Source organism: Blennius ocellaris, assembly GCF_963422515.1.
Source record: "Blennius ocellaris genome assembly, chromosome: 3".
In the NCBI taxonomy this organism is placed as follows: domain Eukaryota; kingdom Metazoa; phylum Chordata; class Actinopteri; order Blenniiformes; family Blenniidae; genus Blennius; species Blennius ocellaris.
Genome location: NC_137652.1, coordinates 12,831,928 through 12,856,499, shown reverse-complemented (window position 1 = coordinate 12,856,499; position 24,572 = coordinate 12,831,928). Strand labels below are relative to the sequence as shown.

Here is a 24,572-nt window from a genome sequence, read left to right as displayed (position 1 = left end):
AGTGTTTTAGCCTTGTAAACACAGGTAACATAGCTTTCCTAGTTCTGTAACTTACCATTGTTTCATATTGGACCTGCTGAGCAACTTTAGATTAAAACATAATGTCACAGTGTGAGGATATCGTGCGGCGATGGAATATTTTTCCTATTCCTTTTGTATTTGTACATAAAAATGTGTTTTTAGCCTCAAACTGATCAAAAACATCAGCAACTTTGGTGTGAAATTGCCAAGAAGGTTGAGGGTTAAAATCTGGGCCTCGTTTTTGTTCTGCTCTTATCCCGGTATTTTGATTTCCTTTCACAGTCCAAAGACATGCTTTGTGGTGATTGATTACACTAAATCGTGTGAGTGTGTATGGTTGTAAGGGTCTCTGTTTTCCCAGAGATGAGCTGACAGCACGTCTCGCTCCAACTAAACTGAACTGGATGAAACAGTATGGAAGTTGGATGGACTTTGGTTTGTTTGTGTGTGCTGCCCTTGGTGTAAAATGGTATGATGCAATGTCAGTAATCAGATAAACAACAAAAAAAACAACAAGAACAACAAAAGAAACAGATTGATGAATCCAGGAATGGTCAGTGAAGTCTCGAAAAGCTCGTGTTTACTATGTCTTCACATCTCTTTGATGGCTGTTCCAACTTTTGTTCTGTTTGGCTTCAGACAACGCAGAGGGACGTCTCACAGCATCATCTGTTTGAACTGCAAACACCATATTAGATATACATGCTCTTTTTCATCTTTTCTTCACCTCCTGGCACCTACAACTACATCTTTACCCTTAAACAATGGTCAGACTTTGTTTTCAAGCTTTGGCGTCCCACAAACTGAACGAAACAGGACAGGCTCATATTTTCCACTATTCTCATTTAAATACACCAAAACAATAAATCTTGACTTTTTTTTTCAAACTATAAGATTATATTTCTCAATTCTTCTTTTTAAAAAAATGCATACATGAGCTTGTTGGGAGGCAAGGGTTAACTTGTATTCTGTAATAGAAAACAGGCCTGCTCTTTCTGTTAAAACCACTTACTGTTTAGTTTAAGCGAATTGATTCCCATAAGCTATATCATCATTTATATAGTTTATACATTCCCAACCAATTGTCTCTATTGTGTTGAATCTCATAAATGAACCCAGAGGGTGGGAACACGCAGTGCTTTGCAAGTATGTTACAGTGCATTTGCAGGAACATTCAGTGAGCTCATACAGAATGAGGGATAATGTTTACAAACAGATTTTATCTTGTTCTTTAAGTGTGGTGATCATTCTAATTTGTCTTTCAGTTTCAAGAGAATAATTATGTAACAATTTAGAGGACATCTCACCCAGTGTTTCTTTTAAATATTTGTTTCTCAGTGCGTGTCTGCGCGTGATTGGTCTGTCTTACTGCAACAAAACAAAGAGACACAAAAACTAAATATAAAAAAAAAAAAAAATACAATGAAATTAAATAATGCAGTCAAACAGAGATTTAGATCAAATCTGAAATAAATGTTTCTCTCCCTTGAATTTTTCTATCTTCTTGACCTCCCCAAACTCCTTCGTTTTCATTCTCCTCTCTCCACCCACGCACTCAACTCTCCTTTTCTTTTTTTTTTTTTCTTCTCAGTCGTGGGTTGTTTGATGTCCCTCTGCTGCATCCTCGCCAGCTGCCTCCAAAACCAAATGAGGGGTTCTGTCATCCTGCTGACACCTGGATGTCCCCTAACCACCAGTTAAATCCCCAACAACCAACTCCTTTCTTAACAACCACAAAAACACTTGACGGACACCAATCAATCACTGAAGTTCTTTCACAGCTGCCTGTCCATGCTGGTTCAAGGTCACAATGTTACATTTTCACACTGTAAGTGAGTCTGATGGTCTGCCTTGGTTATGTCATGATGCTCCTCCTCTTGGATTTGGTCTCTGATTTATAAATCCAGGTACAGCCTTCATCCAGACAATACATATGCTGTAGAACAACAGTTGATAAAGATGGTCATTCAAGATGTAAGGGACATATAATAAGAGTGGTTGCAATACAAATCACAAATGAAAGCCAGAGGGTGTTTTCAAAAGTGTTAACACAGTTCTCTCTGCTCACCTCTCCCCTTCGCCTAATTACAGACTCGAAATGTTTGCAGCTGAAGAGACACACAGACCTCCTGACACCATAACTATGCATCTCCGGTCAGCGATGGCATCCACATGCCTTCAGGGTCAAACTGAAGGTTTTACGCATTGCAACACATGGGATGCTTTTCATCACACAAGCTGTGGATGCCTTTGAATGCACATGAAAGTATGTCGACAGGCGAATTGTTCCGCTAAACACTACCTTTCAGAAAGCTATGACCATCCATCCACTTCATATTAGTTTGTGTTATCAGTTCTGTGGTAGACCACTGACTTCTCCACGGCACTCCAGCCTATTGGCAACACTGTTATGAGTAAGATAATTTGGTATACTACTTAATACTTAAAAAGGGTTGTGCTGTTAACAGTCTAGGGATGTATTTTATATAGTATTACTTATATTTCACAAGTCATGAAATCATAAATATATGTTTGTGTTAAGTCCCACCATTTAAAAAATATTTATAAGTGTTTTGAGAATACCTTGGGGAAGAATTCTACAGGCACAATAATCTTGGCCATAAGCTTCAATGGATGGTGTTCAGGGGCAACAAAAGGAATTATCCTATTCTATTCTATTCTATTCTATTCTATTCTATTCTATTCTATTCTATAACATTCTATTCTATAACATTCCATCTGTTATAACCGCAAATTATACTGATTATGCCCTAGTGCTTCTCCCAGCAAACATCAGGTAAGTTCAAGCAAGCATCAAGTAAGACACAATCCCAGGAACTTACCATAAATCTCATCGGCATTTGAAGGTCACCAATTCAGCTTTGATTCTCTGAAGTCAATGAAGATGGTTGAGGGGATGTAATGAACCCATGCATTGATTTGATCGAAAGCTGTCGTCGATTAAAATGCAACTGCAACCCCAAGTTGAATGAAGTGGAAGAAAAATTGATTGATTGATTAGGATCAACATTGGAAACAAGTCCGTTCACTGATGAATTCTCGTTTACAAGTTTTACAAGAAATGTTTTTTTAAGTTGCAAAAAAATGCAAACAAATCAGAACCTCAAAATGTTCAAGTGAATATTAAAGCTTTATCAGCAGTGGCCAGTGTTAGACCTGAAGTACCTTGACTCACCATCAGGGGGGGCGCAAGGCACAAACCGGATGTAGGAAACAACGAGCGAAATTCAAACTTCTAACAAAACCTCAAACCCTCCGAGCTGCAAGAGCTTTCTCCTGTTTTTAGCCGACGTCGTCTTCGTCTACCTTCTTTTTTTTTTAATCCAGGTAAATAAATGTCTGGTAGTCTCATATCCCGTCTAATAAAACCAAAGCTTTATATCGTTTCCTTTTGCGGAATCGGAGACCTTTATCATGTGTATTTCTGCATCCGTGCAAGCCAGATAGAAACTACCGGAGGAAAAACTACACATTTCTAAAGTGAATGTTGAATATAAAACGGCGGTTTGGTTATGAGTTTCAATGACTTGGGAATGTGGTGTCTGTACGCAGGAAGGTTGACCACAAAGGAGAGGGGGGATGCCAGTGGAAAGGACGGAGCAGCGCGGAGCCGACGAGCTCCACAAATACTATGAAGTGTATGAGACCATCGGATCTGGTAAAGTCCACGTTAAACACTGTCTGACCTGTTTTCTGTACCGTCTGCTGTGTAATAAAGACTGCCAAACAAGGTCTCTCTGTCTGTGTGTGTGTGGGTGTGTTACGATCACTGTCTGTGCGTTCACAGGAGGTTTTGCCAAAGTGAAGCTGGGTCGACACATCCTGACAGGGGAGAAGGTTGCCATCAAAATCATGAATAAGAAAGACCTTGGGGTGAGTTCCAGAAACAGTGTATGTCTCAACGTGGGGGAATGTGAAAACGATCTGATGAGGAAAACAAAGCATACAAACAAAGTAGCGACTGTCCAAGATGAGTCAAACAATGGAGATTATCGGGCACAAAACCCCACATTTCTAAAAGAAACAAATCATGATGATTAAGAAAATACATTTAGAACTACAAAACTGAAAAGGGAAAGTGTTAAAACAGTAAAGTATGCATACATGAAAAGTGACATCAAATGAATAGATCATCCCACAGAAAGACATCAGATTGTCAGTGTATTCTGTCTGTTGTTGTTGCAGCCACACTTTTACCCACAAGTGTACCCAGGATGTACTGTTGACTTGAATGCATTGAGAATAAGAAAAGAGAGAAGCTTGGTGTCTTAATGAAGCAGTCTCAACTCAGAAGAGCACAAGTCAAGCATGGTTAAATGTGGCCTGAGCCAACATTATACATGATTTTTAAAATACTACCTGTATTACACCCCCAAATTGAAACTGGAGTAGTGAAAAGATTTGTGTTGGTTGGGCAGTGATAGCACAGTTGCCTTACATCCTTTGTAAGGGGACCAAGTTTTTTTTTTTTTTTGTCATTTCCAAACCCTAATATCTGCAGACTTTAGAAAATGTTTTGTAATATGTTCACTATTATCAATTGTGAAAAGTTACCATTTCCCCCTCACTCCGACACACACCAGTATTTGTTTATATCCATCTTACTTGTCTCAGGACGACTTGCCTCGTGTGAAAGTGGAGATCGAAGCCATGAAAAACCTGAGTCATCAACACATCTGTCGACTGTATCAAGTCATAGAAACATCCACCCAGATCTTCATGGTGCTGGAGGTAAGTTCACAGGGAAGACTGGACTGTATATCATAAAGTGGAGTTCATTCCTTTAGCTTCCCTTCCTCTCGTTTCTTTCTGTTTCTTGCAGTACTGCCCCGGTGGCGAGCTGTTTGACTATATCATAGCAAAGGACCGTCTGTCGGAGGAGGAGACCAGAGTCTTCTTCAGGCAGATTGTGTCGGCGATGGCTTACGTCCACAGCCAGGGATACGCACACAGGGACCTAAAACCGGTAAAAACAGCAACAACATGTGTTTAAGTACATAAACGTATCAGTTCAATTGCATCAGATTTCTTATAATTGTAATATTCTGGATTTTTTTTTGTTTGTTTGTTTTTTTAATTTGATTTCAGGAGAACTTGCTGATTGATGAAGACCAGAATTTAAAGCTTATAGACTTTGGACTGTGTGCCAAACCAAAGGTGAATTCTCTCATTCCCTGTGTCTGTTAAGTCATTATTATCACAAGCAGATGGAAAAATGACTCCGTTGTTTTTTAAGTGTGGGGCATCATGTCTGCCCAGGGCTTTGCTAGAAAAATGTGAAGTGAAGGAAAAATAAACCACAATTTTTTTTTTGAAAACCTTTGTAACACTCCGGTTAGCCGGTTTTAAGTAAGCTTGGCTGGAATTGTCTGGTCTTTAGCATCTACAATAAGAGACAAGACGGTTTGGAATAAACGGCAAAAGTTTACATTTTCTTGAGCTTGTTTTGGTGCTTTGCTGTCACACAGTCTTCATTGTGTCGATAACTAGTAGAGTCAGCAAATTAATCTGAATCGGAGTTTTAGCACTAAAAATACCAACTAAATCTCATGATCTTATCTCTTGGCCTCAGACATTGTAAAAGTGGTTAAACCTCTGATTATTATAAAAGAGGGTTCAAGTAAGGCATCAAAGTCTTTGTTATCGACTCTTGATTGATTCTCTATCAAACATTTTCTTGGTATGTACCTATGAGATGGACATACAGCCAGACATTTCAGCAAATGATTTCAGAAAACTAGACATTCATTTCTTTGTTTTTACCTTGTAGGGAGGTTTGGGTTACGAGCTGATGACGTGCTGTGGAAGTCCTGCATACGCTGCCCCTGAACTCATCCAGGGCAAAGCTTACATTGGCTCTGAGGTATGAAATGTTCAGTTGCATGTATGACTTTGAAAAACTTCAGGTTTTACATTTGAGATGAATTCAAACTATAACATTTTCCAGTCTTTTTTTTTTTTTTTTTTTTTTTATCAGTTTTTCACATTGATTCTTCTTCACGGTGTCCTGGTCATATTTGCTGATGCATGTCTCAATGCAGCTGAGCTGTGACACGTTATCTGTTCCACCTGAGGCTGAAATACTTCTGTGTGATGTGTAACCTCCAGGCTGACGTATGGAGTATGGGAGTGCTGCTCTTTGCCCTGCTCTGCGGGTACCTGCCCTTTGACGATGACAACTGCATGGCCCTCTACAGGAAAATTACAGTACGTATATATTTCCCGTATGATTCCATTGCTGTGATCTATTTAGTTTTTTATGGCTCTATATGTATGAAAAATGTGTCCCATTTCAATATTTGAGTGTAGGAGTTATGGTTATTAGAAGCGTGCATGCCAAATCAGTGGCAACAGGATAATAATGACTTTCAAAGGGTTGTGTGCTTCAAAAATAAGTTTTTCTTTGTCCAATCCCTGTGCTATGCATTCGGAATCACATTTACATTCCCTTATAAGGAAATACAAGACTAAAGAGCTGTTGTGTTTTTGTACACGATTTTGTTATTTCAGAGAGGAAAATATGATAACCCACGGTGGCTCTCTCCTGGCAGTGTGCTCCTTCTCAACCAGATGATGCAGGTATGATTTTCAGCCCTTGAGGTTTTGCTCTTCGTGTCTTATCTGTACACTTTTTTTTTTTTTTAATTGATTCAGTCCAATTGAACAACAGTAAAGTTGAGTTGCATATACGTGGAATTAAATCATTGTGACAAAACATTGACTTCATGTCCAAACATACAATGCTGTCTTAAAAAAACAAACAAAAAAAAATAAAATATATATATATTGTGCACACACAATATTATATATCGACAGTGACGCGTGCGGGTCATATTGAGTTGTAGTTTCTCGATGTGTCCTGTAGGTGGACCCCAAGTGCCGTGTGACTGTTCGACAGCTGCTGGACCATCCCTGGGTGATGAAAGAATACAACAGTCCTGTGGAGTGGTACAGCCGGCAGCCGGTACAAACGTCCACAACATGTTGTGTTATAAATGCAAGCACGTCCATATATATATTGTATTGAACTTAACCAGTCACTCAACATGATTTCACAGAGTCACACTTGAGCTTGACAGTAACTGACTGTTTCCTGACACACAATCCAAATCTTGACGATCACTGTTATTACTGCTCACCTTGTAAAGAAAAGAGGTTTTTGGGTTTGTGTGAACAAGTCTGGCTCTTGTTGGCCTTTTTCTGTTGTAGCTCGGCTATGTTGATGAAGATTGTATAACGGAGATGGCGGTCAACATGAAACGGTCAAGAGAGAGCACCACAGCACTGGTGAACAAGGTGTGTGTCTGTGTCTACACATGTTGGAGTGCTCTAATATTTATCATGATTCTATTGTTTTGTTTTTTGTTTTTTTTTAATATGTAGCACTGTGCAAAAGTGTTAGGCCAGTCTAAAATAATGCGTCTTTTTTAAAATAATAAGTCTTTTCACTTGGAAGACGATTGGCGATCCTTCTGAGATTTCTTGCATTGCTGGATCATATAGCTCATTGATTCTTTAAGATCCCATTGACATGTGAAACCTTGGGTGACAGACCTAAAGAGTTTAAATAAATGAGCTCTCCACCAATGAGCAATTTGCCACACTGTTCAAGGAAACGGTACGAACTGATGAATCATGGGCTAAATTTCTTCTAAGACCTATCGGCAAGTCCATTTGCTCTGATTTAATTGTGTTGAGAAGTTCTTAGATGTGTTAAAACGCTGAACTCCTTGCAGATCAAGAACTGATGCTGCTATGAGGAGAGATGGTGTTCACACCAAATGCTCATTTCACTCTTGCCTATTCACCGTTTGGCTGTCAGAGACCTCATTATTGAAGTGACGCCGCTTTATTTACTCTCCACATCACCTTAAACATTTGCACCGTGCTTTTATTTTCAAATTGTGATTAAACGCCTTCCAAGTGTGACATAATAACTTCTGCTTATCAGCTCTGATATATCTTAACTTTCACAGTGGCAGTATGATCACACCACAGCTACCTACCTGCTGCTGCTGTCAAAGAAGCAGAGGGGGAAGCCCGTCCGCCTGCGCCCTGAAGCGGCTTTCTCAGAGGACTCCGGCTCTCCTCTGCAACAGAGGCTACAGGTTTGGCTACTGACAGCTGGATGCCGTGGCACAAATTCTTCAAAAAGCTTCTCATTGCTGTGGCGTTGTGCATCTTTTCCCCAATACTGCGCTTTTAGGCAAAAGAAGCTCTTCATTTCAGCGAGGACGAAGACGCGGTCATTATGGGCTCTTTGGATTTTGAACCCGAGTACATGGACGATTGTCTTTGGACGTCGGTCCCGCAGTACTCGCCCCGGGGGGTCAGAGGTCAGCCAGATGGAGCCGACAGAAAAGACATCGTATGTATCAGTTGGTACTTCAGATGTAGGTTTCATCTTGTTTTGTCAGTGAAAGAGGACAAATAGTTTAACTGTTCTAATCAGACTTTCTGTTCTGAAGGCAGAGTGATAACCCATACATAATGAAAACGGCGAGAGAAATAGAACCGTGATATTAACCAAAACACACAATGTGCACCTTTTCAGTCCGTCTGTCAAGGGGGAGCTGGATTTAAAAAAAATCCCCACCGTATAGTTTAGCATAAAATCTTCTAAGTCGGATCGCTGTTAAAAGAGTGCGTTTGAAAAACTACCCAACATTAATCGGGGGACTTTAGATTGACCTCCCGGAAAAAAAAAATCTGAGTTGTTTCCCTCTTAAAAAATGTACTCCTACACTTGTCTGTGTTTTTCTATAGCTGTCGATGTCTCCAGCCGTGGAGAAGAAATATGCTTCCAGCCCGACCCCGGAGAGGGGACGCACAGCAACGCCACCGCGCCGCCACGAGAGGAAAGACACAAACAAAGAACACGCCGGCAAGAACAAGGAGAATATTGCAGTGCCACAGAAGGACGTCGACGTTTTTCTGCCCCCCCGGACTCCTGCGTCCAGCAAAAAGAACGAGCGGGCCAACAAAACCGCGTTGACTACACCCAATACCAACGTCTCAAAGCCCCGAGCAGGCACACCTAAAGGTGAGGGTTTTTTCTTTTTTTTTCCCTCTCAATGACTCCACCAAGTACAGTAATGTGGCCCAGGCACTACAGAGCTGCAGGCCATCAACGGTTTATTTGTCTACAGTAATTGTTTGTTGTTCCAACCAATGGCTTGAAGTGCAGTCCCTATTAGATTAGATTTGCATTAACCAACTGCCCCTCTCCACGTTCCCCGCTTTCATTTATCTATTCCTCGCTCTTCGTCTCATGCAGCTCTCATAATCACAAGTGCCACATCCACATGCCACACATTTGCAAGTAAATTGTCCTCTGGTAATAAACTCATTTATTGGGCCTGTTTTTATCCCAAAGCCACTCATATTTCTATGATTTAGCTGTCATTATGCCGGCGAAAATGGACACACACTTGGACTCGCTCCAACACACACTTATCGCTGTCAACTCAAAGGTGGGGTTATTATCAGGAAGCTAATTCTATTCACTTATCTATAAATGAAGGGCACTAATATGAATAGAGAATCATTAAAGTCTTAATTATTTGTCACAGTGCTTTCTCTGCTCAGGTGTCCAGCCTCATTAGTTTCCTCTATAAATTTGGTCAACAGACGGCTAACACGCTGCAGCTGACCTATTTGAGGTTAAATCCTTGGAATCTGGGACGGCCCGGTCTCTTTACAGCTTCGACGGTGCAGTGCATGCACACACACACACACACTACCTGTGACACACTTGTCCAAGCACACACACACACACACACGCGCGCGCTGTGGTCTGTGTACGTGTCTGTCCCTCGGTGTGTCCCGTGACAGGTGTAGCTGTCTCTTTCCTCTGCTCTGTGTCCCATGTGGGCTGTAGTGACATGTGTTCTCTTGCCACTAAAGCCTCTTTTGTGCATGTGTGTGTTTGTCTGACACTCGCACTGCTTTATTTTTCATTTTTTTTCCCCTCTGTGCTTAAAATTCCAATGCCAGAGGCAGCCTGCCCCGCGCATAAGAGCCAAAGGTCTGGTGCTTATACCGCCTCGCTTTTAATCTGATCTCAAGCAGTTTTCCGTCCGAGCAGCTCGTTGACCTCAAAAACACATGGACACAATATTTTGTGTTTTCTTTGTTCAGCCTCCCATGCATTGTAGTCATAAAACTTCTGAAGGGACTGCAAATATAATGCTTCCACTGTTTTAATCTATATTTGTGTGTGTGTCTGTGTGTGTATTAGGTGGCGGTAGTGCATCCAAAGAGCACAATCAGAAGAAAGCCACAGAGAACAAGGATTTTGGAGACATTGAAATAGTAACCTTCAGTCCAGAGCGAAGGTAAGAGTGAAGCAGGAAAGAAGAATTGAAAAAGTTAGGATGAGGAAAGACGGAGTGCACAACAGTGTATCGTCTCGCTAAAGGGGCTTGTAAGGCTTAACGGAGACCGGAAACACTGAATTTACGGTAAAGGTGAAGGAAGAATAGATTCTCTCGATTATTGGTTCTTTTTTTTTAGAGATTATCTCGATGCAGAATTCAAATTGAATCCGACCCAGGACATCAAAGCTATTTGGAGATACAATTGAGGGCTGAAGGTCGTTTGTCTTCTTCAGGTCAAGGTCTCTGGACATGGCTGTCAAAGAAGACAGTGGGAAGAAGAAACGAGGAGGGAAGGTGTTTGGATCCTTGGAGAGAGGCCTTGACAAGATGATCAACATGCTCACCCCAAATAAAAAACGAGCCCTGCGTGACGGTCCACGAAAGATTAAGGTAACAAGCTGTATCTCCATATCCGAGTGATACACCAACATAAAAACGTTTAATAAGCAAGACGGGCTTTGAAAATCTCTCGTCCAAAAAAGAGCTGCAGACGACATGAAGTCTGAATAATGAAGATCCATCTGTTTTTTTAGTCTCTTTATCTGACTTGCGGTCGCTTGGCCTGGAGCCAATTGTTTAAGGATTGAGAAACCGTTGTCTTCCAGTTTGTCAATTATGTGAAAAATCAATGAAATAAAAATCTTCTGATGCCATTAACATCTGCTGTGGCCGTGTTGCCCCTTAGGCTCAATACAATGTGACTCTGACCAGTCAGACCAATCCAGACCAGGTCCTCAACCAGATCCTCTCCATTCTGCCAGAGAAAAACATCGACTACACACAGAAAGGGTAATCTTATATTTTGTGTTGTCGGCTTTGTCTCCTTTCATATTCATGCCATAAGCGTGACAAAAAAGCTGAATCTGATCAACGTTTCCCGCACCGTTTGCTCAGCTACACCGTCAAGTGTCAGACGTGGGGAGACTTTGGGAAGATGACCATGGCGTTCGAGCTGGAGGTGTGCCTGCTGCAGAGACCGGAGGTTGTTGGCGTGCGCCGTCAGCGGCTGAAAGGAGACGCTTGGGTCTACAAGCATCTCGTGGAGGACATCCTCTCTACGTCCAGCATCTAAAGACTAATATTGCCTGTTTCCTTCACTGCTCCTTCCAAGTCCAAGGCCACTGACTTTACTGTTTCATTATGATACTCTTACCTTTGTTTGTGTAAGCGTGAATTAATACCTTATTTATGTCTCCACATCATTTTCTTTCTTATTTCTTTTCTTTCTAAACTAAAGCGGCAGAGCATTACTTATTTACCGTCACTTTTTCATGTACATGTTTACAGTTCTTCGTGAGGTTGTTTTTTTTTTTTCTCCATCTCGTATTAGTTGTTTTTATGTCCTGTATTATGCCTTTGGGTTAATTAATAAAAAAATTAAAAAAATTCCCAAGAGTGATAAGACTTAAAAATCAGAATTAGATTTTATTGTCGGGTACTATAAAAATGTCACAAATAATTTGGTTAATTTCATGGTAAAATCTGTTAAAAAGTTTGTCAAGACTGAGACGTTTCAGCTACAGTGGACTGGGCACTCATTTTTCCCCATCTTTGGCATTTCTTAAACTTTGTTTGACATTCAATGTTTTTTTCTTCAGCACCTCCAAAGTGTTTTACTCTGTCCTTCCTGGCTTCGCTTCAGTCAAGATATTGACGGTGGTTCTTTGTTTTGGTGACGGTGACTTCTGATCTGAGCATCCACACACCAGTAACATTGAGTAGAGAAAGTTGTCGAGTGTAAATTAATAAGAATAATAAATTTGATTCATTGGAGTTTTGAGACTTGATGCACTCACGTCTACAAATGCCAGAGGCAACCACAAACTAAAGAATTGAACCTATTTTGTGTGTTTTAAGAGAAATCAGTTGCATATTTTATCTTGGAAATTTACACTTTAAAGTTGACTTTTCACTCCTCTGGTATGAGGCACGGCAACTTTAAGTCTTGATCAAACATGAACAGCAACAAATGCTGATAAGGCCTGCAGTGTAATGCAATAAGTCACTGCTATACTGCCAAGCTGCAACTAACTACTCCTATATGCTTCATCTGATCGAGAATAATGAATCAGCACTTGTGGATGAAGTGGTGACAAATCATTGCCAGTGCTGAAATCATAAGGTGGCCTAGACCCCCTTCCTACCTCGAAAAACATGAATAATTTGTAGATGGGAGAGAAAACATTACACATAATTTGTAAAACAAATGGTCAAACTGTATTACAAAACTGGGATCATGTATACTTAACATGTGCACAACATATTGCACTGGAAACATTTTGTAAAACAATAAAAAGAAATCCCAGATACCTCATTTTACTCACTTCACACAATGGTTTGATCCATTTTCCTGCCTGTGGGTCAGTACATGTGTGTCAAAGTGGAGGCAACTCACTACCTGTCTTATATTCCTCACATGTAATCTGGCTGCATTTAGTTGGAATTGGTGATATCTGGTGGTATTTGGAGTGCAGTGTTTTCTCAGGTTAGTTGTTTTGAGTCCCGTTGCTTTAAACCAATAGAGGCACAGCAATACTCTAGAACTGTGCCTTGTTATGCCTGGCTCATTTGAGGACATAAAGAATGGAGGCCAACACGGGACAACTTTTATATAGATAAGTAATTTATTGAAATTGCTCAACTAAAGAAAAACAAGGTTTAACAACATAATAAACGTAAAATTAAACGAACCAATGCCTGGAAGGCACCAGAACTTCCTGGAGGGAGAGCGAGTCAGCCATCTTGGATTCACTAAGCTTTTAAAAGCCCCAAGCAGATGAATCCAATCTCTAAATGAAGTGAGAGAGGCAGGCCATCGAGGAGGAAAGCAGAGGCCCTGACCAAGGCCTGTGGCAAAACCGACCCTGCCGCGTCTCAGGTAAAATAAACGTCTCCACGAACCACCGAATTTGAATTTGTCACGGCAGTGTTGCTGCTGATCAGCCTTAATTTCTGGCAGGCTCTCCCTGGTGTCTCTGTGGGAAGCAGACGGGTAATGGTGGGCTGACTTGATGATAAGGAGAGGTTTAACCTTAATGGAGTCTTAGAGAGTGGGATAATCATTTAAGACTGAGGTCAAGGTTGAAGTTGAGCAGGTAAAAAAAAAAAAATCCCCTCCTCCACCTGTCTCTCTTCATATGCACTGGTTGTGTTGTGTCCTGCTGGGATGAGGTTGGAAGATCAGAGCTGGACAACAGCTGGACTGAAGCTGGTGTCACCTCTGTCACTCTCTTTGTTTTAGCCCTCCAACACATTTTCTCCTCTAATATCCTCCAAAGTTTATCTCAGGATGGAAGTCAAAAAAAGCTTCACAGCGCACATGTATATATATATATATATTTATTTAGATTGCATTTTAGAATGTCTCCTTGTATGAAATCGCCCCAAAGTGCTATATATAATCTGTGTTTACAAATTGTAAAATCAGGGTATGCCTAATCCCAGTCATCATTCCAGACCTGGAACAGGTAGTGCCAAAATTCCTGACCTAATTTTGTCTGGTGTGGTTTCAGCAAATGTTTGTTTGGAAATTAGAACAGTCTGAGTCCTGCCCAATGACCACAAGAGGATTATTTAATTACAGCTAGGAAAACCCTGCAGAATATAAAGCAGTGCTCGAAGGAGAAGGGTGAGCTCATACTTGGTTGCGGTGTTCGGTGAGTAGAAATGTAATTCTCAGATAAGCTGCTCGTAGTGTTAATAAAATGTGCAGACGGAGCCCAGGACTTGTATGGGCGCTTGAACTGATTACAGCTGCGGTTTGCGTTTGTTTTCAGGATCAGCAGTGTGAAGAAGGCGTGCAGGAGAAATGAGGCTTGTGTTGGGAATTGTTCTCATTTTACTTTTTCTGTGTGAGTTTATTTGATTATTTTCAAGAATCGGCTATATGACGCATCTTCTTTTGTATTTTTTTTTTTTGTGTTCAAAACCTGTCAGTAACACTCAACATCGTTGATTTATAGGGCTCCAAAAGGCTCAGATGTCCAATACCATGTTGCATGCAAACCCCTGTGAGGTAAGTTGAACACCGATGAACGCTGTCATGGTTTGAAGTAGATCTATGTAGGGAGAACTTTCAATATTGATTTGAATAATCACAAAGAAGAAGAACTTTAAGACTTAAAGTCGTTCATGTAAAGTCACAAGACTGCTTAAGACGAGTGAGCTTACTTTTGAAAACTTCTCATGTCACTTTAACTTGGTTCACTTTTTAAGTGACGAGAAGTTTTCAAAAGTAAGGCGATCTCAACAATCCCTTTAAACTAAAGGGATTGTTGAGACAGTTTCATGACAGTTACTTTCATGACAGTTACTCGTTTGTGCTGCTCCACACAGATAAATTAGAATAAAAATATGTTGAATAAATATATAGAAGCTTTAAAGGTAGAAATTAGTTGATGAAGACCCAAAAGTTTCAACGAGAGAAGAAAACAAACGTGCACCTGTTCTTGCCCATATGCACTAGCTCTCTAATGAATGAGATCAATTAAAAAAAACCTAAATCCTATTATTTGTGAATAAATAAATAACCTATCCCTTCCCAGCCTGAACTGTCGACTTATTTATATTTATATATACTTATTTATCTTATTTATATTCCGTCATCTGCAACACTAAATGTTGTCAAATCCTCCAGTGCATCGGGGAGCCTCTAAGATACCAGGTCTGATCTCCGAAAGGCTCTGATGTCTGATTTGAGAAAATGTTTTACAGTGACTCCAAATTCCAGTGGGACTCGTCTATTTTCACCAACGTACAAAGCAACAAGAGCCAATAGGAAGTGTCGTCGAGATTCAAGAAATTGTCCCTTCGTGATCTTCACTAATGTGCAAATCTAAATTTGCACATGTGCTTTAGAGCAGGCAAAGCCTCTGTCTCCTCCTCAAGGGGTCCTGTATATGAGGCCCTTTCTTTATTCTGACTTGTCCTGTTGCTCCCTTGTCCCTCTCGGTTAATTTAAATAACTGGAGGTCTGCGCTGGCTGAAAGTGTACCGTTATGTTTGTCGGTCTCGTCTAGTCCTGTGATCGTCCATCCTGCACTGTGAAACTGCCTTTATAAATTTAAAACTTAATTTGCTACTTTTTTGTTTAAAAAAAGACACAGATGATCACTTGCACAGATTTATAGAAATGAAGAGCTGCAGAAAGATTAATTATGTGACATTTAAGGCTTCAAAATGACAAACTTTACATTTCTATTGCGCAATTGTTTCATCTATATTGTGTGGTTTTATTGTTTTTACCTGCTCTTGTGCAGTAATTTCATAGATTTCTTTTTTCATAATTCTGTTTTCAACTGAAAGTCAAAGTCACATTTATTTACTCGTCTACCTTCTATGAGAGACTCCAGTGCCTTTTTAAAACTGTACCCCCATTGACCCATTGTTCAAAACAACAAATCAATCTTTCAGACGGCGTCCATGAGCAGGACTGCAGCGTCTCTCCTCGTGTCCCCGCTGTCTCTGTACTCCTGGATGGTCTCCACGCTGCTCAGAGCCATGCTGTCCATCCCGGGTCTGCTCCTCGGCTGCCTCTGTAACTCCCTGCTGCTCCTCCTGGCTTTGCCCTGGTGTGTTGCCTCCATCAGCTTTTCCCTGCTGGTGACTTGCCTCCATGTTGCCCTGTACCTGCTTCACATGGTTCTGGTGGTTGGGGTGGTGGCCATTTTGACCTTTCGACACAAGATGGCCGATTGCAGAGTCACAAGTGGCAAAGTGCCGCGCCAGCAGAGGAGAGTGAAGGAGCGTCAAACCAAAAGTAGAGCGGACGTGTTCGGTCGGAGAGCCGCGCAGCAAGGCTGAGTTTGTCTTTTTCTTGGAGTGAAAAACCCACCTCAGTTCGTTTCTGCTTTTACCTTCATTTATTTAATGAATGTAAAACTGAATTTCATTCAGACCGTGTGTCTAAATTGGCTTTGAGACACTTTCTAAGGAAGAAAAAGTGAACATGCTTGGTTGTAAGATCTCGTGATCTAAATGAGGGTGAAAATATATGCGCTAGTTGGTCCTTTAACAAACAGCCGGCGGTTGTGCACTTATCTATCTCTCTCATTTTCTCTCCCTTCGCCTTTAAATGTGGCTTCCCAATTATCTGTGGATTGTTGTGCTGTTTTGCTCGGCATCTGCAGACGTTATCATTAGACGTGTCCGTCAAATGCAGATGAGAGGATAAAAGACGAAGAGAGAGGAATGAGAGAAAATGTGCCGCATTTATTGTGCCGGGGCTTTTAATGCGTGCGCGTGTGTTTGTGCTTGCGAAGACCAACAGTGCAGGACATGCAAACCACATTCCTGAAAAACACTAATAAAGGGAGTTAACAGGGAGCGAAACTACATGCGGTGGAGGCGTTGAGCCAAGGCGACGAATGCTTGTCCAACCAATAAACAGCATGCGCCAATAAACTGTGGCCCTCTGATCTCAGAGAGGCAGGCATTAAAACTACGCAGAAACATCAGTTTTTATCAAAACTATTAACACTCCAGGCTAAGGGTGCAGCCATGAAAAGTAATGGATGAACTTTCTGTGCTGCGTGTGTGTGTGTGTGTGTGTGTGTGTGTGTGTGTGTGTGTGTGTGTGTGTGTGTGTGTGTGTGTGTGTGTGTGTGTGTGTGTGTGTGTGTGTGTGTGTGTGTGTGTGTGTGTGTGTGTGTGTGTGTGTGTGTGTGTGTGTGTGTGTGTGTGTGTGTGAGAGACAGAAGGGAAATGAGGCTGGATCATAGAGATTTATTACATGGCCGTGGCGTCCTAATTAGCATAAAGACTGGACTGGCCCACTCAAGCAGAGAATTAAAAACCTTAATTGTGCTGTCAACCTTCCTCTCTCTTTCTCACTGTTGACTCTACTTCATTCAGCTCGCATTCGTCTCCTCCCGCTCTCCTCGCCGCTTATGAAGTAGCCTGCGTCCATGCTGTTTAATTGTTGGTGATAAATGGGAAGCAGGGTATTTTGTAATTGTCTCCGAGATGGAGGGGGGGGGGGGGGGGGGGGGGGGGGGGGGGGGGGGGGGGGGGGGGGGGGAGTACGACAGATCATCTGGAGGAGGGAGAGTTGTCCTGTTTTATAAGATGAAAGTGGGGGAGGCTATTTATCAAATGTTTCTTTGAAGGAGGAAGAATTAGCTTGGGAAGTGAGGACGTGCCTGGTGGGATTTGATCCCCGGACCGCATGACATACCGAGTCTTCCAATGTAACAGTGTTGACCCATGTTTACATCTTGGAAATGCTGTGCATGGTCAATAAATCTATAACCAATAAGCTGGTGTGGAATTCATGTTTGGTTGGTTTTAGGTTCCTTAGCACAGTAAAACAATAAAAAAAAAAACCCCACTGATAGCAGAATGTGATGGTGAGTGTGAAGAGAGCCGGACCATTCAGGAAAAACAATGTGAAATCACAGAGAAACAAAAATTAATTGCAACGTCTGACCTATCCGGGTATAACTGTGAAAGAAAGAAAACACACTTCCTCGATTTTTATTTGGTCTTAAGGTTTGTGAGTCCCCACAGTAAAATGCTTCAAATCATATTCCGTCACAAAGCATTTAAAGTTAACTATTTTTTTCAGTTGTAGAACACAAGACTGCTCATCTACTATATATCTCCACCTCTGATCAATTGAGAAACACCAACTCGCCAATCGCATTCCTTCGACTGTTGAATGTACCTGAAGATCAAATCTGTTTTACAGTGAGAGTGCTAAACAACACGCCAAGCACTGCCTGCAATCCTCAACCAGTAAATGCTTTCTTCACAGTTTGTTTTAGGGTTTATCACCACTTCACTCGATCCTGTCATTATTTTGTGCAAACCTTTTAGCACCTGTTGCATTGTCAGAGTATTTAAGTATTTATCACCTCTGAATTCTGGTGAATGAATTTAAAAATATATATTTTTTAGTTATTTCAGACTCTGTGTAAACGATTGGTATGTTCGTGTCAGACAAAAAGTGTCATGAGATATAAGTTGATTCACAAAAAAGACATGATGAAAATGAAAACAATGCCGTCTCACAGGGGAAAAAAAAAAAAAGATCATTGCAATTGAATCTACTTAATTGGCACAGTGCAAAAGTAGTTGGGACATACGGAACAATCAGCAAGAATAGGGAGGGAGGAGGAACACACAGAACACCGAGCGGTGAAAGTTTTCCCGAAGGAGGCAAAAGAGGAGGAGGAAATGTTTTGTGAGGGTCAGTCCTGTTTGTGCGTCTCTGGCTGTCAAAGCCTCTCCTGCAGCAGCAGACGAGGTTAAGGCTTAGAAGGCCGGCCCCTCTCACACTGCGTCCTCCTTCAACACTGACAGCTCGTCACCACACACACACACACACACACACACACACACACACACACACACACAACTATACTCCGAACAGACACTGTCTTAAACTTTCCCACTTCGCCCTGGTCCTGCAACCTTCTTTTTAATGTACCTGCCCTTCCGATCTCCTCATTTGCCCCTCTGCCTTGCTCCCCCTTTGCTTCAGTTTCTCTCATTGCTTTTGTTTCTATCTTCCTTCCTCTTTGTCATCTCCTTTTTCCTCTCCCTCGCTTTAATTGGTCTCTGCTAGGTTAGCTTGGACAGGCCTATTCATCATAGCACTATCCTTCGAAACAAACCCTCAGGAGCGGTGGGGAGATGGACGGAGTCAGATGGAAGGCGATGGGGTCTGCCGCTTGTCAACCCACTTCTCTCCTCCTTTTTTCCCTCTTTCCCTCCTCCTCTCCCTACCGTCTCTCTCTCCTCAGTGCGTGGATGTCAGTTTTGCAAGGGAAGAGGGGGGGGGGGGGGGTAAGGAGGAGCATGGGGTGGAGGGAGGAAATGTAGACACATTAGTTAGGCTATTAGTTCAACAAGCTGCTTCCATGCCTGTCAATGGTCCGACACACACACACACACACACACACACACACACACACACACACACACACACACACACACACACACACACACACACACACACACACACACACACACACACGCACGCACACACACACACACACACACACACACACACACACACACACACACACACTTCTCACATTTGACATTTGTTACATGTGGTGGGCCATATCTGTGTGAGAGAGTGATTGTGAGTGACGGGCTGAGGGAGGGGATGAAAAACCTTACATGAAACTACGTGTCCCGTCATTTCTGCTATTCGGAGGATCTTAATGAGTGTAACACACCCTATAAGCGTGTGCATCTATGGCGGCTGTGCGTGTGAACATGGACACAGCTGTAAAGGGCAATGAGAAGCATGGAGAAGATCGCGCCGTGAGGTCCAACTGTCTGTTGTGATAAGGGTCAAAACACTTGTTTTTAACTGTGAGTGTGTCAGAGAGTTTTTCTTCATTTGAAGAGCCGACCGTCGGACAAAAACTGAACTCTACTATTTAGCTCCTCTACAACTCTATAAATCAAATTATTAAGAAATATTTTAATGAATTAGTGGCTTTAAATTGCCAGCAGATATTAATGAGTGTGTGTTTCTCTGCTCAGTGAAGACCTGGAGAATGGTTCTGTGTGGAACCTGCCCTCAGCTATTGTTGGATGGGATTTGGTCTATTGTGCCGTACTGTAGTGGATGAACTGGTATAAAAGATGGATGAATAGAGTTAGAATGTGATTTGTTAAAACAGTTGAACGCACTCTCCTAACACGACTCACAGAATCAAAAGAGAACAGATACCTGAAATTCATCATTCTGTATCAGTAGTTCATACAGTTGATTTGGATTCTACCATGATTTAGGGCAGTGGTTCCCAACCTTTTTTGACCAGTGTACCCCTTGAGCTGGTTTCCATGTGAAAAGTACCCCCTCTCTCGTGTGTGATTATTCGCCTTAATGTGTACTTATATTTAACCCTTTGTCTTTCTATCTATCCAACTGCTCATTTAAATAAAACAATTATTGTGAGTGTAAAAACATACCTTTAATGAGACACTTGCGCTTGCTTGTCTTTCACAAGTCTTTCATAATTCCTTTTTCACTGGGCTCCCCTGTGCCTGCGTCCGAGGCGACGGTAGCAGTAGCGGTAGCTGGACGTTTACTCCTGCCTAGCCATGCATCCATGTTTACAGTCGGTATGCAGCTAGAGATAGCTAGCTTCGCGAATCGTGCGCGCCCGCAGCAAGAACGTGAACCTTTTTTTTTTTTTTTTTTTAAAGCGCGCCACTTTATAGTCTTTTCATATTATGTGCATTGTAGTGTTACAATCACTGTGGACGAACTGCTACTCATGGAAAATAAACGTATGGCCTTACTAAAATTCATGATATAATACAATATAATATAGTATAAATTTTTTTTTTTGTGTGTGTGGATACTGTAGGCTAATTTATAATCTTTCTGCGTACCCCCTGCAATACCCTCGCGTACCCCTAGGGGTCCGCGTACCCCCGGTTGGGAATCACTGATTTAGGGCATGGTTAAGAAATTATGGCCCATATATAGTTTTCATTTTAAAGACCTCATAACCACAACTTTACCCGGTTTTCAAAATACCGGGTACAAAATAAATAAATAAATCAGCCATCAATGCTGTCACCTGTCTCTGAGTCAAATCGGTATCTATTTTCTTCTGATATCTATCAGGTCACGTTAAAAAGATTTCTATTCGGAGAGGACAAGTACAAGATGGCAGCTTAATTTCTGTGCTCCCACATACTAGGAAAATAGCCTAAAAAATCAACATAACAATCCTCAATGACGAACTGAAACAAACATGACAGACAGTATGGGCTAATGGGAAAACCAATGAGAGAACTCAGAGCGCAGCAGCGATGAGAAACTAGGAGAATGGCTTTTGTGAACTCAAGGTTGCCGGAGTAGCTCTCGATGTGCCAGTCTGATGAAGAATAACATTTAGGGTCACCAATTAAGCATCACATTCCTGTTGTTGGACTATGTGAGGAAACACACACATGTGGATAGAACATGCAAACTCGACACAGAAAGGCTTCTTTGAACCTGGCCTTCTCACTGTGAGGATGAATGTGAATGGAGCGACTTTTTCACTACAATGACAATCTGGAAACCATCAAATCTCTGTCTCAAACTATCATTTGCATTACTGTAATAGCGGCCGTCGAGAAGCTCCTCCTACTATACAACATAAGACCACCCATTTTGGCCACTTCAAGAGATATTGATTTAATTGCTTGTCATTATATGGAAGAGGCCAACATAACAAAGGTATGTTCCCATTTAAAATGATCATGTATGTTCATATTATCTTCCCCTCCTCAGCTAACTGAAGGATTGGGGTGAGCTCTACAAGCTCATGTGATTCATATGAACCAAGAACAAGAACCAACCTCAGCGGGGACCATTTGGAGCTGGTGGTCTACGTGTGGAGTTTGCATGTTCTCTCCATACGTGTGTGACATTCCTTTGGTGCTCCAGTCTTCATAACATAGTTCAGAAACATGGACCAGTTAGATGGGTGCATTTGTATGATTTACTTACTCGACTTACTTATAATCTATTACCTTTCGTCCTGTGATGAGAGGACGATGTTATTGCGAGAAGTAGGAAGGATAACCAGTTCCATGAAAACGAAACCAGACTAATATGGTCTTTAAAATTAATGAATAAAACATAGTAATGTGTCACGTTTATGCATCTTCAAAAATATTTTCTCCACCTACGTAGATGCACAACATTTGAACCTCGTCTGATGCATTTGAAGATGAACGGAACAGAACAGAACAGAAGGAGAGCGGAAACGGCTCAGAGATGGAGATACAAAACCGAAGTCATGAATATGCAGCACATGCAAGGCTTGCCCTCTGCTCCATCCTTTTCCTCTGTATATTTGTCAGATTCAGCCTTCCCTGAATCTCACTCCTAATGCCCTCCTCAGCATCTCTTCTCCTCACCCCCTCCTCTCTCCCCTTCATGAGCCCCTCTTCACTAATCATCTGAGGCCCAATTATACTCAGTTGGCCCCACACCTCCTCTCTACAGGGGCTCTAGAGGGCCAAAATATAGCAATGCTGACTGACGTTAATTTGCATGACTTCTTGGCCTCCATAAGCACCACTGTTGTCTGTCTTCTGCTGTTGTATAGGAAGCCAAAGGAGGAGGAACAGGAGAGGAGCTAAAACATGTCAGTAGTTAGCCGTGTTATGTAATCTGAAGATATGGGAGGAGAGCAAAGAGGGCAGTGGTTGTCGTGTCTCTTTCCTAACTAACTAAGCACTGTCAAACTTGTTTGTTGCCGGCAGACATTGATTTAACATCAGCTCTGAATTTACCATTGTTGCTCTAAACATGTTGCAGGATGTTGCCACAGGTTGACATTTCAAAGGAAAATGTGAACAATACCTGACCACAAATCTCAACCATATTGAATATTTTCATATCTAAATAATGCATTTGACTTCTTAACATGATTCCACTTATTGCTGTCATAAATGCCATTGATATGCTCGAGAAAAATATTCTATAAACTGCTGATCTGTAAAATGCTACAGTATTACATTCTTGGTTTAAACAAATAATACAAATACTGGACCTTTCGGAGAATGGGACTGTTTTTGGTTGTTGTGATTGTAGGCTGATACATGATTTTATGCAATCAAAGCTACAGAAAAGTGATCAGTACATATCAAATATCAGTGGCTTCAGAGTCTTTTTCGATCATATCATTGACATGACAAAGCTTGCATTGCAAATTTTAAAAAGCACAGTAAACAGTAGATGAATCACCAAAGCATATCAATGAATCGCCAATCTATAGCCATCAAAATGTCTGCAGAGAATGTAGTTTGATAAACCAGCATACTGAATATTCCACACAGAAATATTGCACTTGTAGTGTAACCAGTAACTCCTTGATGATACAATTACAATCAGTTTCATCCACACTTTATATACAGTATATAGCACATTTTAATCATTGATCTGTCTCAGACTATTACATGATCGATTACATTCACACATCAATAGTGACGTCGACCATGCCAGATGCAACATTCTATGTCGAGTTCAAGAACACCTTTACACATGTCCAGGGCCCCGATAAGAAATCAAACTCACAACCTTGCAAATGGAAGCAAATCCACTTTACTAATTGAGCGACAGCAGTCACTGAGTTTGAGAAGCCGCACTGGTACTTGTTGACTAAGATGCTACTAAATGGAGGACATGATCGGGTGTCATTAATGCTTGAATTCCCAAAAATGTACGATAATTCTTCTAAGAGCAACATGAAAGTTATCCCCACTGCCGGTGAAATTTAGAAGAAGAAATTATGAGATGACGACGAAGAAGAAGAACACGACAAAGAGAAAGCGATGCTGTATCTACATATGTTTTACATTTTAAACCAAAAGAAAAATCTATTTGAATATAAAATCATGTATGGCAACCAGTATATTTGTTGAATTAGAGGTTGCATTGACACCAGCCAATCTCTATATCACAACTGCTGTCTGCTTTTTTGTAGCTTGAAGCTATTCATTTTGTAATTTGTTGTTTCTTTGTGGAATTTGTCTCTTTCAAAAACAATTAATGACTCTTAATTATCTAACAGCCTTCTAGTCAAATGAGAAAATCTAGCTGCATTGAACAAGTCCACAGACAGATTGACAGATGAATATTACATTACGACAGAAACACAAAGACCACAGTCTTCCAGAACATTGCAGCTTTTTTTTCATGATAATATTGCTTTGTAAACTTAAAATTGATCAGCGTGAGCCACACTTTGTGATTTTTCCTCCGCACATTTCTTCATGCTATTAAAATCTGAGGTCTTCAATGATGGATTTTCAAAACATTCTTTGTCCTCATTATTTAATTAATAATAATGCATTGGTTTTATATAGTGCTTCTCTTGGCTCTCAAAGACGCTTTACATTGCATTTTTCATTCACTCTATACTGGTGGTAAACTACGTTTGTTGCCACAGCTGCCCTGGGGCAGGCTGACGGAAGCGAGGCTGCCAATCTGCGCCATCGGCCCCTCCGACCACCACCAACCACCGACTCTCACACTGCATTCACCCAGGCAGTTTGGGGTTCAGTGTCTTGCCCAAAGACACTTTGGCATGGAGGCAGGCAGAGATGGAAATCAAACCTGCAACCTTCCGATTGGAAGACGACCGCTCTACCAACCGGTGGACGTTGCTTGTCGTATAATTGTGA

The 24,572-nt window shown here is 41.4% G+C and overlaps 1 protein-coding gene across 1 annotated transcript; it reads left to right on the top strand.

The window, feature by feature from the left end:
- Positions 1-3,591: 3,591 nt before the first annotated feature.
- melk (maternal embryonic leucine zipper kinase) lies at positions 3,592-11,493 on the top strand (the record flags this gene model as incomplete). Its single annotated transcript, XM_080494338.1, has 17 exons — positions 3,592-3,700; positions 3,830-3,915; positions 4,657-4,773; positions 4,865-5,008; positions 5,131-5,199; positions 5,813-5,905; positions 6,151-6,249; positions 6,553-6,621; positions 6,908-7,006; positions 7,252-7,338; positions 8,019-8,150; positions 8,249-8,410; positions 8,809-9,085; positions 10,283-10,379; positions 10,655-10,811; positions 11,107-11,210; positions 11,316-11,493. The coding sequence occupies exons 1-17, from the start codon at positions 3,622-3,624 to the stop codon at positions 11,491-11,493; spliced, it is 2,049 nt and encodes a 682-aa protein (XP_080350464.1). The 5' UTR covers positions 3,592-3,621.
- Between the last annotated feature and the right edge of the window lie 13,079 nt (positions 11,494-24,572).